Source organism: Nilaparvata lugens, chromosome 3, assembly GCF_014356525.2.
Source record: "Nilaparvata lugens isolate BPH chromosome 3, ASM1435652v1, whole genome shotgun sequence".
Taxonomy (NCBI): Eukaryota; Metazoa; Arthropoda; class Insecta; order Hemiptera; family Delphacidae; genus Nilaparvata; species Nilaparvata lugens.
The window spans coordinates 966,247-978,884 of record NC_052506.1 but is presented as its reverse complement, the minus strand read 5'-3'; the positions used below and the strand labels follow the sequence as shown (position 1 = coordinate 978,884).

Sequence of the window (12,638 nt, the reverse complement as noted above, 5' to 3'; positions counted from 1 at the left end):
GAAATCCTAATACGCCTTACTGACCGATCACTGATGTTCAGTTCAGAAGAATGTCTCCTAGCAGATCGATTAGGACTACGGAGTATGGCTTGCCGAACTCTTTCCACATTTTGTGGAGTGCGTACAGTGCGATGAGCCCCTGGTGGTCGTTTATTCATTACTGTTCCTACTGAACGAAATGATTTTACCCAACGTAAAATGGTGTTACGAGTGGGTACATTTTCATTTCTCGCAAGATTGAAATGACGACGAAACTCGCGCTGAACTGTAATGATACTCTCATTATTACGCACAAAACTGTCGTAAGTAAACACACGATGTTGCACATTCCACGAATCCATGATGCCGATTAAACAATGACTAGAAAAAATGGTATGATCTACCGAACACATGTTCACTTCAGCTAGCCCAATCCGACTACCCAAATCAGAATACTATCTGTTCTAAAAACATCCACCCTTCCTGCCGCACCCAGTATATCAGCATTATAATTCTCATCTTCTGTGTCCACAAAGCCACAGATTAGTTTAAGATTGAAAAATATAAATTTAAATCGGATGTAACAAGCTTTAAATAGTGTTATATTATTATTGACAATAGTTTAACACATTCAGAAATCAGAGCACAGTAGCACTACAGAACTGAGACACTGCTGCCGCTCGGCTGTCGCACGGATATGTGTGTTCTCCTACCACCATCACCGTGTCGCGGACGTAGCTGGGCCGTACCCCGGCACGGGCTCGTGTGTCCCGGCCTTAAGACTACGGTCGGTGTCTTCGGACATCTTTGACTATGTTTCGAGGGACGGCCGCTTCGTTGTTACTTATTTATTTATTTCATTGATAATCACAAATCATTATTACAATATAATTGACCAAGCGAAGTGAGGTCTAAGATTCAAGTCGACGGTTTGGCATTTCTCTTAATGTTTAAATGTTCAAATGTTTAAATGTTTGAATGTTTAAATGTTTGAATGTTTGAATGTTTGAATGTTTGAATGTTTAAATGTTTGAATGTTTAAATGTTTGAATGTTTAAATGTTTATATGTTGCGCATTTACGGCGAAACGCGGTAATAGATTTTCATGGAATTTGACTGGTATTTTCCTTTCTAAATTGCGCGTCGACGTATATACAAGGTTTTTGGAAATTTTGCATTTCAAGGATAATATAAAAGGAAAAAGGAGCCTCCTTCATACGCCAATATTAGAGTAAAAATCAGACTATAGAATTATTCATCATAAATCAGCTGTCTAGTGGACTATAATACTATCCGTTCAAAAACATCGAACATTTTGAAAATGTATCTTTCCATCAAAGTTAGTAGACAGTTGACTATAATACTACCCGTTCAAAAACATCGAACATTTTGTAAATGTATCTTTCTATCAACGTTAGTAGACAGTTGACTATAATACTACCCGTTCAAAAACATCGAACATCTTGAAAATGTATCTTTCCATCAACGATGGATTTTCTTATCATTAAATTGATAAATTATTTATTATTTTTTGAGAAAACATAACAACAGGTCAATGTAACTTACTGAGCGCGAGGTCTACTGTTCACTGAACTACTAGTATGATTGGGAGAAGACCAAATTTGGGCATAGCCCAAAACTTTGATTCCCAAATTGTGATGAATAAAAGTTTTGAAAAAAGAATGAGTTTATGATTTCACTTTTCACTTTCCTTTTATGCTTCCTTAAACAGAGGATCGGCACACAAGATGCAATTAGCCTTGACATAACGTCGTCTCTATACACACACCACACAACTCGCGGTGCATTTCAGTTTGTACTTTATTCTTTCCCGTTAAAAAACGGATGACATCACCACGACGTATTTTGCAATCAGTGAGTGGTAGCTACATATTGGATTGCTCGTAACTGACGAATGAATTGTGGTAGCCTCATGAAAACTTTACAGCACTGCCACTAAACCTGGAATATATTATTACTTTCCTTGCCCTATTACCATAGGTAAGGAAAGTATTGCTTTCCGAAAAAATTAAGGTACCTAAATTTCCAAATTTTTATACGTTTCAAGGTCCCCGGAGTCCAAAAAAGTGATTTTTGGGTAATGGTCTGTGTGTGTGTGTGTGTGTGTGTGTGTGTGTGTACACGATATCTCATCTCCCAATTAACGGAATGACTTGAAATTCGGAACTTAAGGTCCTTACACTATAAGGATACCACACGAACAATTTCGATCAAATGCAATTCAAGATGGCGGCTAAAATGGCGAAAATGTTGTCAAAAACAGGGTTTTTCGCGATTTTCTCGAAAATGGCTCCAACGATTTTGATCAAGTTCATACCTAAAATAGTCATTGATAAGCTATATAAACAGCCACAAGTCCCATATCTGTAAAAATTTCAGGAGCTCCGTCTAATCTATACAAAGTTTGATTTTAGATTCTCAATTATCAGGCTTCAGATACAATTTAAACGAAAAATTACGTGGAAAAGTGGAAAAGATTGAGCATGAAAATCTCTACAATTAATGTCCTGCAACATTTTCACCTAAAATTGAAAATAAGCTCGAAATTCGAGAAAATGTGATTAGCCAATTACAAACTGTTGGCAACTGTTGTTTCTATTAAATCATTCACTATGGAGAGATAGCAGACCTCGTATGTCTCCAGCGTTATTATCCTGTCACCAGCTGGCTCAGATCTTTGTTTATAAGTAAACTTGAGATGCGCGAGAACACTAGCGTCAGGTGATCAATTTTCATAACGGTAAGGAAAGTTGTGTGAGTGCGCCACACCAGATTTTTTAGAATGGTGTAACTTAATTCTGAGACAATTCTCGTATAATCAGCTGATGAGAGTTAAATAATAATAATAATAATAATAATAATAATAATTTTGAGGTGAGAGTTAATGTGTGATTGTTGTTTGTAGATCTGGACACAGGTCTCGCCATGCTACGAGGGCTATTCGGTGGCGCTGGCCATTGCCTGCTACCTGGTGCAGGAAGGCTGTCAGCTGGATCGGCCCAACCTCGCCAACAAAACACCGCTTGATTTGGTGGCCGACACCAACTTTGCTCAGATTTTCAACCGATACATCATCGGACAGAGGAGGTCAGTCCAGCTAACATAATTGCATCAATTCAGTTGAAACATAAAGAAAATTTAGCGTAAGAAGATAATTGACCGAGCGAAGTGAGGTCTAAGATTCAAGTTGACGGTTTGGCATTTCTCGTAATGTTTAAATGTTTATATGTTGCGCATTTACGGCGAAACGCGGTAACAGATTTTCATGGAATTTGACTGGTATTTTCCTTTTTAAATTGCGCGTCGACGTATATACAAGGTTTTTGGAAATTTTGCATTTCAAGGATAACATAAAAGGAAAAAGGAGCCTCCTTCATACGCAAATATTAGAGTAAAAATCAGACTATAGAATTATTCATCATAAATAAGCTGTCTAGTAGACTATAATACTACCCGTTCAAAAACATCGAACATCTAGAAAATTTATCCTTCCATCAACGTTAGTAGACAGTTGAGTATGATACTACCCGTTCAAAAACATCGAACATCTTGAAAATGTATCTTTCCATCTACGTTGTAGTAGACAGTTGCAGCCAGACCTGATAACAGCGTCCACACTCAGATTCCGGGACGACATGTCACGGTACGATAGGACAGAAAGCTCTATGTTTATGCAGGATTTTTTCTAGACATTTTAAATTGATAAATTATCTATTAATTTTTGAGAAAACATAACAGGTCAATGTAACTTACTGAGCGCGAGGTCTACTGTTCACAGAACTACTAGTATCGGGGAACCGAGCTTCGCTCGTTATTTATTTATTGATAAACAAAACACAATTCTTTAAAATGACTGGGGAAGGACTAATATGCAAAGCCCAAAACTGTTCCTTCCCCGAATTTTGATTTATACACTATAATTAGTCCAAAAAGTAGGTTATGTTCCATACACTTGAATTCAGGTCCAATTTCCAGTCCAAACATTTGAAAACAGTAAAGTTCCAATTTAGATTGTTTACAAACCAAATTGAATAAATAAAAAACACTCGTTAATCATTTAAAACGCTAAAATAATGATTTACTTTGAAAATTCTGACTTATACTTTAATTTAGAATGATATACCATGTTATGTTTAGTTACCTCACCTTTCAAACCCTTGAGGCTTCTGTATGTTTCAGATCGTGTTTATATTTTACAGCTAGTCATAAGTCAGTTTATGAAATAAGTCAGTTTATTTCGGGGATGAGATATTTTGATTTTCCACAGAAGCATTCGCTCATGAGTCTGAGACGACGAAAGTCTCAGCTGTTTTTCCAAGGATAAATTATCCTTTTAATGTCCTTCAGCGAGTTTTCCCAGGGATGAGACCTAGTGCAATCGAATTTTTATATCATAAACCTACTATGTTCCAAATTTCGTGAAAATCGTTAGAGCTGTTTTCGAGATCCATTGGACATAAATAACCATAACCAATAAATATATACAGAAATTTCTCGCTTAATATAATAGGATATCCCATGGTATAGGCCGTTTATGTTTCAAATTTCACTGTTAACTCAAAACGATAGTGGTAGTAGTTCTTTTTCGTGAAGCTATGTGACGCTGGTAGTCTCTCATACTGTGCCGTTCTCAGGGCCAAGCTACATGAAGCGTTCATTCAGGCGTTTTTGCACAGTCGGCAGGATAGGAAGCTGATTGGGTTGGCGTTCGGGCATCAGCTGTCACGCTGACAGTGAAAAAACGCCTCATGTGGCTTGGCCCTGACACTCTCACCTGGCCAAAACAGTAATAATAGACTCTAGTCGACACGGCTTGAATTAACAAAAAATCGTATTGAAATTTGAAACATATACCATGGGATATCTTGTTATGCTATCTTTTCTCTATGATTTGATATGTATCTTTTCAATATGTACCGTGGCCGATACAAATTGTTAAGTGTTGTCTGTGGCAATAAAATGATTTTGATATGGTACAAGTAATATGATTTCCTCAATTAAGCTGTACAGATCCCATGCATTCAGCTTATTATCTGTATAATTATTATTTAACGAAAATCCTTAAATAAATGCTGTAAATCACCCCGAAGACTTCTGCTACTGCAGACATTGACAACAGGGTTAACAGCTAGATGGAAATTCGATGAGAACTACTATCCAAAAATTAGTTGCCAGCCCGGGAATCGAACCCGGTACCTCCCAATTGCCAGTCAGGAATGCTTACCCTTACACCAAACTGACAATCTCTGGATAGCAGCGCTCATTTTATACGAAGCCATAGCGGCCAACCAGTTACAGATGGAATTAAATAGAGAATGCATTTATTCAAATGCTAATTAATATATAATTATTATTTAACGAAAATCCTAAATAAATGCTGTAAATCACACTTCTAGAAGTCTTCGGGGTGATTTACAGCATTTATTTAGGATTTTCGTTGATAATTATTTATTAATTTTTGAGAAAACATAACAGGTCAATGTAGTAACTTACTGAGCGCGAGGTCTACTGTTCACAGAACTACTAATATCGGGGAAATATCATTGTTTATCAATAAATAAATAACTAGCTTCGCTCGTTATTTATTTATTGATAAACAATGATACACAATTCTTTAAAATGACTGGGGAAGGACTAATATGCAAAGCCCAAAACTGTTCCTTCCCCGAATTTTGATTTATACACTATAATTAGTCCAAAAAGTAGGTTATGTTCCATATACTTGAATTCAGGTCCAATTTCCAGTCCAAACATTTGAAAACAGTAAAGTTCCAATTTAGATTGTTTACAAACCAAATTGAATAAATAAAAAAAAACACTCGTTAATCATTTAAAACGCTAAAATAATGATTTACTTTGAAAATTCTGACTTATACTTCAATTTAGAATGATATACCATGTTATGTTTAGTTACTTTACCTTTCAAACCCTTGAGGCTTCTGTATGTTTCAGATCGTGTTTATATTTTACAGCTAGTCATAAGTCAGTTTATTTCGGGGATGAGATATTTTGATTTTCCACAGACGCATTCGCTCATGAGTCTGAGACGACGAAAGTCTCAGCTGTTTTTCCAAGGATAAATTATCCTTTTAATGTCCTTCAGCGAGTTTTCCCAGGGATAAATTATCCTTTTAATGTCCTTCAGCGAGTTTTCCCAGGGATGAGACCTAGTGCAATCGAATTTTTATATCATAAACCTACTATGTTCCAAATTTCGTGAAAATCGTTAGAGCCGTTTTCGAGATCCATTGGACATAAATAACCATATAAAAAACCAATAAATATATACAGAAATTTCTCGCTTAATATAATAGGATATCCCATGGTATAGGCCGTTTATGTTTCAAATTTCACTGTTAACTCAAGCCGATAGTGGTAGTAGTTCTTTTTCGTGAAGCTATGTGACGCTGGTAGTCTCTCATACTGTGCCGTTCTCAGGGCCAAGCTACATGAAGCGTTCATTCAGGCGTTTTTGCACAGTCGGCAGGATAGGAAGCTGATTGGGTTGGCGTTCGGGCATCAGCTGTCACGCTGACAGTGAAAAAACGCCTAAAAAACGCCTCATGTGGCTTGGCCCTGACACTCTCACCTGGCCAAAACAGTAATAATAGACACTAGTCGACACGGCTTGAATTAACAAAAAATCGTATTGAAATTTGAAACATATACCATGGGATATCTTGTTATGCTATCTTTTCTCTATGAATTGATATGTATCTTTTCAATATGTATCGTGGCCGATACAAATTGTTAAGTGTTGTCTGTGGCAATAAAATGATTTTGATATGGTACAAGTAATATGATTTCCTCAATTCAGCTGTACAGATCCCATGCATTCAGCTTATTATCTGTATAATTATTATTTAACGAAAATCCTTAAATAAATGCTGTAAATCACCCCGAAGACTTCTGCTACTGCAGACATTGACAACAGGGTTAACAGCTAGATGGAAATTCGATGAGAACTACTATCCAAAAATTAGTTGCCAGCCCGGGAATCGAACCCGGTACCTCCCAATTGCCAGTCAGGAATGCTTACCCTTACACCAAACTGACAATCTCTGGATAGCAGCGCTCATTTTATACGAAGCCATAGCGGCCAACCAGTTACAGATGGAATTAAATAGAGAATGCATTTATTCAAATGCTAATTAATATATAATTATTATTTAACGAAAATCCTAAATAAATGCTGTAAATCACACTTCTAGAAGTCTTCGGGGTGATTTACAGCATTTATTTAGGATTTTCGTTAAATAATAATTATATATTAATTAGCATTTGAATAAATGCATTCTCTATTTAATTCCATCTATTATCTGTATATTTGTACAGTAACAGTAAGACTGGAAATAATTGTCTTTCTCCTTGTTAAGTTCATGTGACTTTGTCAGGGTTCTTCAACAAGTGTCTTATTTTAAAATTCAAATTCTTTATTTTGCCTGACATATTTCACAATGTATAAGCTCGTTATAAAGTCACAAATGCAGTGTACATAATATTATACATAATACAACCTACAGAACAACAATACTGACTTGACAAGCAACTGGAATTTTCTTTAATAAATAATTTCAATTTACAGGAAACAGGCAGTCATTCCTCTACCGTGAAAATCAGATGTTTATATTCTTTATTTATCCATTAATAATTCACAATGATGATTTTGATCTATTTTTTTCTGTTTGCAGTGCGACAGCAGTCGATTAATGACAATTATTGAATTATCCAACTTTTTACTTTCCTTGCCCTATTACCATAGGTAAGGAAAGTATTGCTTTCCGAAAAAAATTAAGGTACCCAAATTTCCAAATTTCTATACGTTTCAAGGTCCCCTGAGTCCAAAAAAGTGGTTTTTGGGTATTGGTCTGTATGTGTGAGTGTGTGTATATGTGTATGGAGTGTATGTGCGTCTGTGTACACGATATCTCATCTCCCAATTAACGGAATGACTTGAAATTTGGAAGTTAAGGTCCTTGCACTATAAGGATCCGACTCGAACAATTTCGATCAAATGCAATTCAAGATGGCGGCTAAAATGACGAAATTATTGTCAAAAACAGGGTTTTCCGTGATCGAAAACTGCTCCAACGATTTTGATCAAATTTATACCTAAAATAGTCATTGATAAGCTCTATCAACTGCCAAAAGTCTCATATCTGTAAAAATTCCAGGAGCGCCACCCCATCTATGCAAAGTTTGATTTTAGATTTCCAATTATCAGGCTTCAGATACAATTTAAACAGAAAATCTCAAATGGAAAAGATTGAGCATGAAAATCTCTACAATTAATTAATGTTCAGTAACATTTCCACCTACAATTGAAAGTAAGCTGGAAATTCAAGAAAATGTGATTATTCAATTGCAAACTGTTGGCAACTATTGATTCTATTAAATCATTCACTATGAAGAGATAGCAGACATCGTGTGTCTCCAGCGTTATTTTCCTGTCACCAGCTGGCTCAGATCTTTGAATAGTTGACTTGGATGCGCGTGAACACTAGCGTCAGGTGATCAATTTTCATAACGACAAGGAAAGTTGTGTGAGTGCGCCACACCAGATTTTTCTGTTTGCAGTGCGACAGCAGTTGATTAATGACAATTATTATTGAATTATGTAACTTTTTTGTTTTTGTGTGTTGCAGCTTGGCAGCCGACGAAGCAGCAGCAGCGGCAGCAGTTGAGGGGGAGACGAGTGGAGGCGATGATGAGTGTGGTGGGGGTGAAGGGGGTCGCAAGAAGCCGAAACCGGTCGAGTGTGTGTTCTGCTCGGAACTGTTTGACTCGCTGGTCATCCTCGAACCGTGCAAGCATCGTATTGTGTGTGAAGAGTGCAGTTCGCGACTGAAAAAGTGCTTTCTCTGTCATCGTATCATCGACAAACGCATCACGCAAGGTCAGTAGTACATCGAGATAGAGTATACTACCATAGAGAAACAATAGCGTAAGTAGATATCCCATGGTATAGGGCGTTTATGTTGCAACTTTTACTGTTATCTCAGATCGATTACTGTCAATTATTGTCAATTTTTACTGTTTTGTTGGGGTGATAGTGTATGAACGGCACAATTTGAGAGACTAACAGCGTCACACAGCTGCATAGGAAAGAACTAGGTGGACTATCGGCTTGAGATAACAGTAAACGTTGCAACATAAACGCCCTATACCATGGGATATCTACTTATGCTATCGTATCTCTATGATACTACCAATTGAGAAGGCTTTTTGTGTAGTTGAGAAGTTGATATTGTGGTAATTATTCATATTGAATGGAAAAGACTGAGAAATTGTCAAAAACCACAGATTTATTGATACTTAGAAAGACCGGTTTTGGTTATTACACCATTGTCAATCATCTCTGATAAACAGGAGTTTATCAGAGATTGACAATGGTGTAATAACCAAAACCGGTCTTTCTAAGTATCAATAAATCTGTGGTTTTTGACAATTTCTCTGAGATAAACAGAGAGTTTACAGGATTTTATCAGAGATTGACAATGGTTTAATAACCAAAACCGGTCTTTCTAAGTATCAATAAATCTGTGGTTTTTGACAATTTCTTTGAGATAAACAGAGAATTTACAGGAGTTTATCAGAGATTGACAATGGTGTAATAACCAAAACCGGTCTTTCTAAGTATCAATAAATCTGTGGTTTTTGACAATTTCACAGTCTTTTCCATTCAATTGAGAAGGCATTTTTTCGACTAATTTTGCTTATTTGAATATTTTTTAGCGACAAGTTGACACTTGGTGCCGTTTGCACAGTTTTAGTTCAAACTGAATTAAATCCATATCAAGTCTCGTTCGAAATAATGTGTTTCATTCTATTTATTTATTATACATACAATATCATTCTCATCTATGAATGATTGGGAAAGAAACAACAGGCTTAAAGCCCATAACTGTTCCTTTACCAAATTTAGTTAGAAATTGTCCAAAAATAGAGTATGTTTACACTCCATGATTTTTTCCAATTTTGAGTCCAAAATATTCATAAACTAGGAATTTAGAATTTAGAAAAGTTGAAACCCAAATGAAATAAGAATACTCCACTAAATCACCACCGATAACTGAAAAATACTGTATTAATAATTTAAAAATTTGAATTTAAGCCACCAGCTGATTGAATTCCTTTTAAGTTTTGACTGTGCAAATGACCCTAAAGGTTCAATTCCTCAAGGTGCGTACGGACTTTCGCTCTGCTCTGCGTGTTCGAGGCGCGTATATCTGTACGCACCTTTAGAGGCGTGTCGAGACGCGCAGCTGTAGGCCTAAGCATTAGTGGGAGACGCGTCGTTTCGGTCGTCACGGCTAGAGCACATAACTTATATTAGATTCAATTAATCGTTGGATTTTTATGTTGTTTTAACGTTGATGGCGACAGAAGAATGAGAAGTGTTGGCTACTATATAATACAATATTTGTTAAGTAGCACGCCTTCAATACTTACCTATAATTAAAAGTGTTTTATGACTTTAGACATGTTGATTGGTGTAAATGCTTGTTTGACGATATTTTAAAAACGTGAAAGTGTTTCTGACAATAAGGCCCGGTTGCACAGCAGCCGGTTAAATTTTAACCGTGATTAATTCCACGAGAACCAATCATAGAAGGCCTTTCTGATAAGACGGCTTCTCTGATTGGTTCTCGAGGAATTAATCACGGTTAAAATATAACCGGCTGCTGTGCAACCGGCACTAAGTGTTTGATTTGATTTGATTATATTGCTTTTACTATTCATATCTTGGTTGGCTCGTTGGAGTAAGTGATAATGCGCCGGTCTAATAATCAAGAGAACCCGAGTTCGAATCTCGACCAGGGCAAAAGTTTTTGACCACAGCATAATCACATAGATACGGCCACCCCGTCTTTCGGAGGAGACGATAGGACTTCGGTCCCGACTACCCAAGAAGTAGTCGTCTTTTCTCATCATCATCCATCTAACTCATTGCCCACGCACAAGCCGCATCACCCTCAGTATTATTATTGACCGAGCGAAGTGAGGTCTAAGATTCAAGTCGACTGTTTGGCATTTCTCTTATGCCCCGTTTGGTCAAGGCATTTGAACATGGTTAAAGTCTATCAGCTGGTCAAATAAGAAATAATTCGTTCCACCAACCCAGTTACGTTTAACCACGGTCAAACCAATGGTTAATTTTGACTGCCGCCGAACGGGCGATCAAATTATTTGAACACGGTTAAAAGACTGGCTCGATCAATTTTCTTGCTTGTTTGTAGGTTACCATATGTTTTTGACGCAATGAAAAACTTCAAAGTTTTTAGTGCGATTGAATTAGTTGTAGTAAGTTATTTATTAGGTTTGTTCTCGGAATCTTTTAATTATTAGTAAATTATTATAGTATAGAAAATAAAGGAAGATTTTGAAAAAGATTTGCTTTACTCTTCTATTGCACAGTAGGCCTATGCTATTCAATCCTTACATCAACCAATGTATCTCATTAGAATTGGAATGTTCTTTTGTTCATGAAAAAATTTTCAAAAATGATGGTGATTTGTAAATTCTTTGTACGAAAGTATTCAATTCATATTTGAAATATTATTATAAATTAATGTAGATGTGTGATTATACAAAACGTCTGTGCCAGGGGGGTATATAAAAAGATGGCCCAGAAGATGGCCCAGGGGGCCTGCCCCGAAATAATGAATATGAAGAAAAATTAGTACATTAATTACAAAAAAAGTACAGTAATATGAATTTTTGACGGCCTGACGGTAAAGTAAAAAGAGTATTCAGCGCAAATTTCCCTCTGAATATGAGCAGCGAAACTGATATTGAGTATCATGGGGTGTTACTATATTCACTATATTACAGAATTAAATTTGGATTCTCGTTTAATAATAATTATTAATTCATTAACATTTGAAAAATTGCAATATCTCAGTAATTTCTATCCATAAAAATCAGATGTAGCCAATAGCAAGCCAGCAAACATGTTGGCCAACTTCAGAAAAGTACAGCTACAAGAGTTGACCATGTTCAAATTTGATCGACGGAGTTTTGATGAATCCCGAGGTTGGTGGAACTGGAACAGTTGTATGTTTGAACGAGTGATCAAATTTTGACTATGGTCTAATATTGACCATGGCTAGGCTATATTTGATTGAGGTTGGTGAAACCGCGCATTAATGTTTAAATGTTTATATGTTGCGCATTTACGGCGAAACGCCTCTAAGCAATTGCACCTTAAGAGTCGTTTGTACAGTGGATGATTGAACTGAATTCAATCAGATGTTGGCTTAAACTCAAATTGAACCACATTATTATAACAGGCTTGATTTAGATTTAATCCACATTAAAATGAAATACCGTTTAAACTGGATCTGTGCAATCGGCACTCAGTGTATTACTCTATTTTATTTACTAGGCAGTACATTTAGTAAGTTTTTATAATTCAAATTGAAAAAAATGTCTTCAGGGTTGACGTATCGCGGTCTTGGTTTTGCCGCTGAGTAATTAATATCGAGATTCACTAACTCATTACAGTGAGGTCCACGTTATAATGCATTTTCATAATTCAAATTTATTTCCACAAAGTAGGTACAAACATTCAACTATAAAACACAAATGAATCGCTTCATAATTGAGATTATATATTCAGGTAATTAATTATATCC

General features: G+C 36.2%; 1 protein-coding gene across 1 annotated transcript in view; it reads left to right on the top strand.

The window, feature by feature from the left end:
* LOC111060182 (E3 ubiquitin-protein ligase MIB2) overlaps nucleotides 1–12,638 on the top strand; it is a 66,308-nt gene that overhangs the window by 50,801 nt on the left and 2,869 nt on the right. Inside the window, exons 15-16 of the mRNA XM_039425287.1 lie at nucleotides 2,906–3,087; nucleotides 8,646–8,896. Of these exons, the coding sequence (XP_039281221.1) occupies nucleotides 2,906–3,087; nucleotides 8,646–8,896 (433 nt within the window). The remainder of the gene's footprint in view (nucleotides 1–2,905; nucleotides 3,088–8,645; nucleotides 8,897–12,638) is intronic.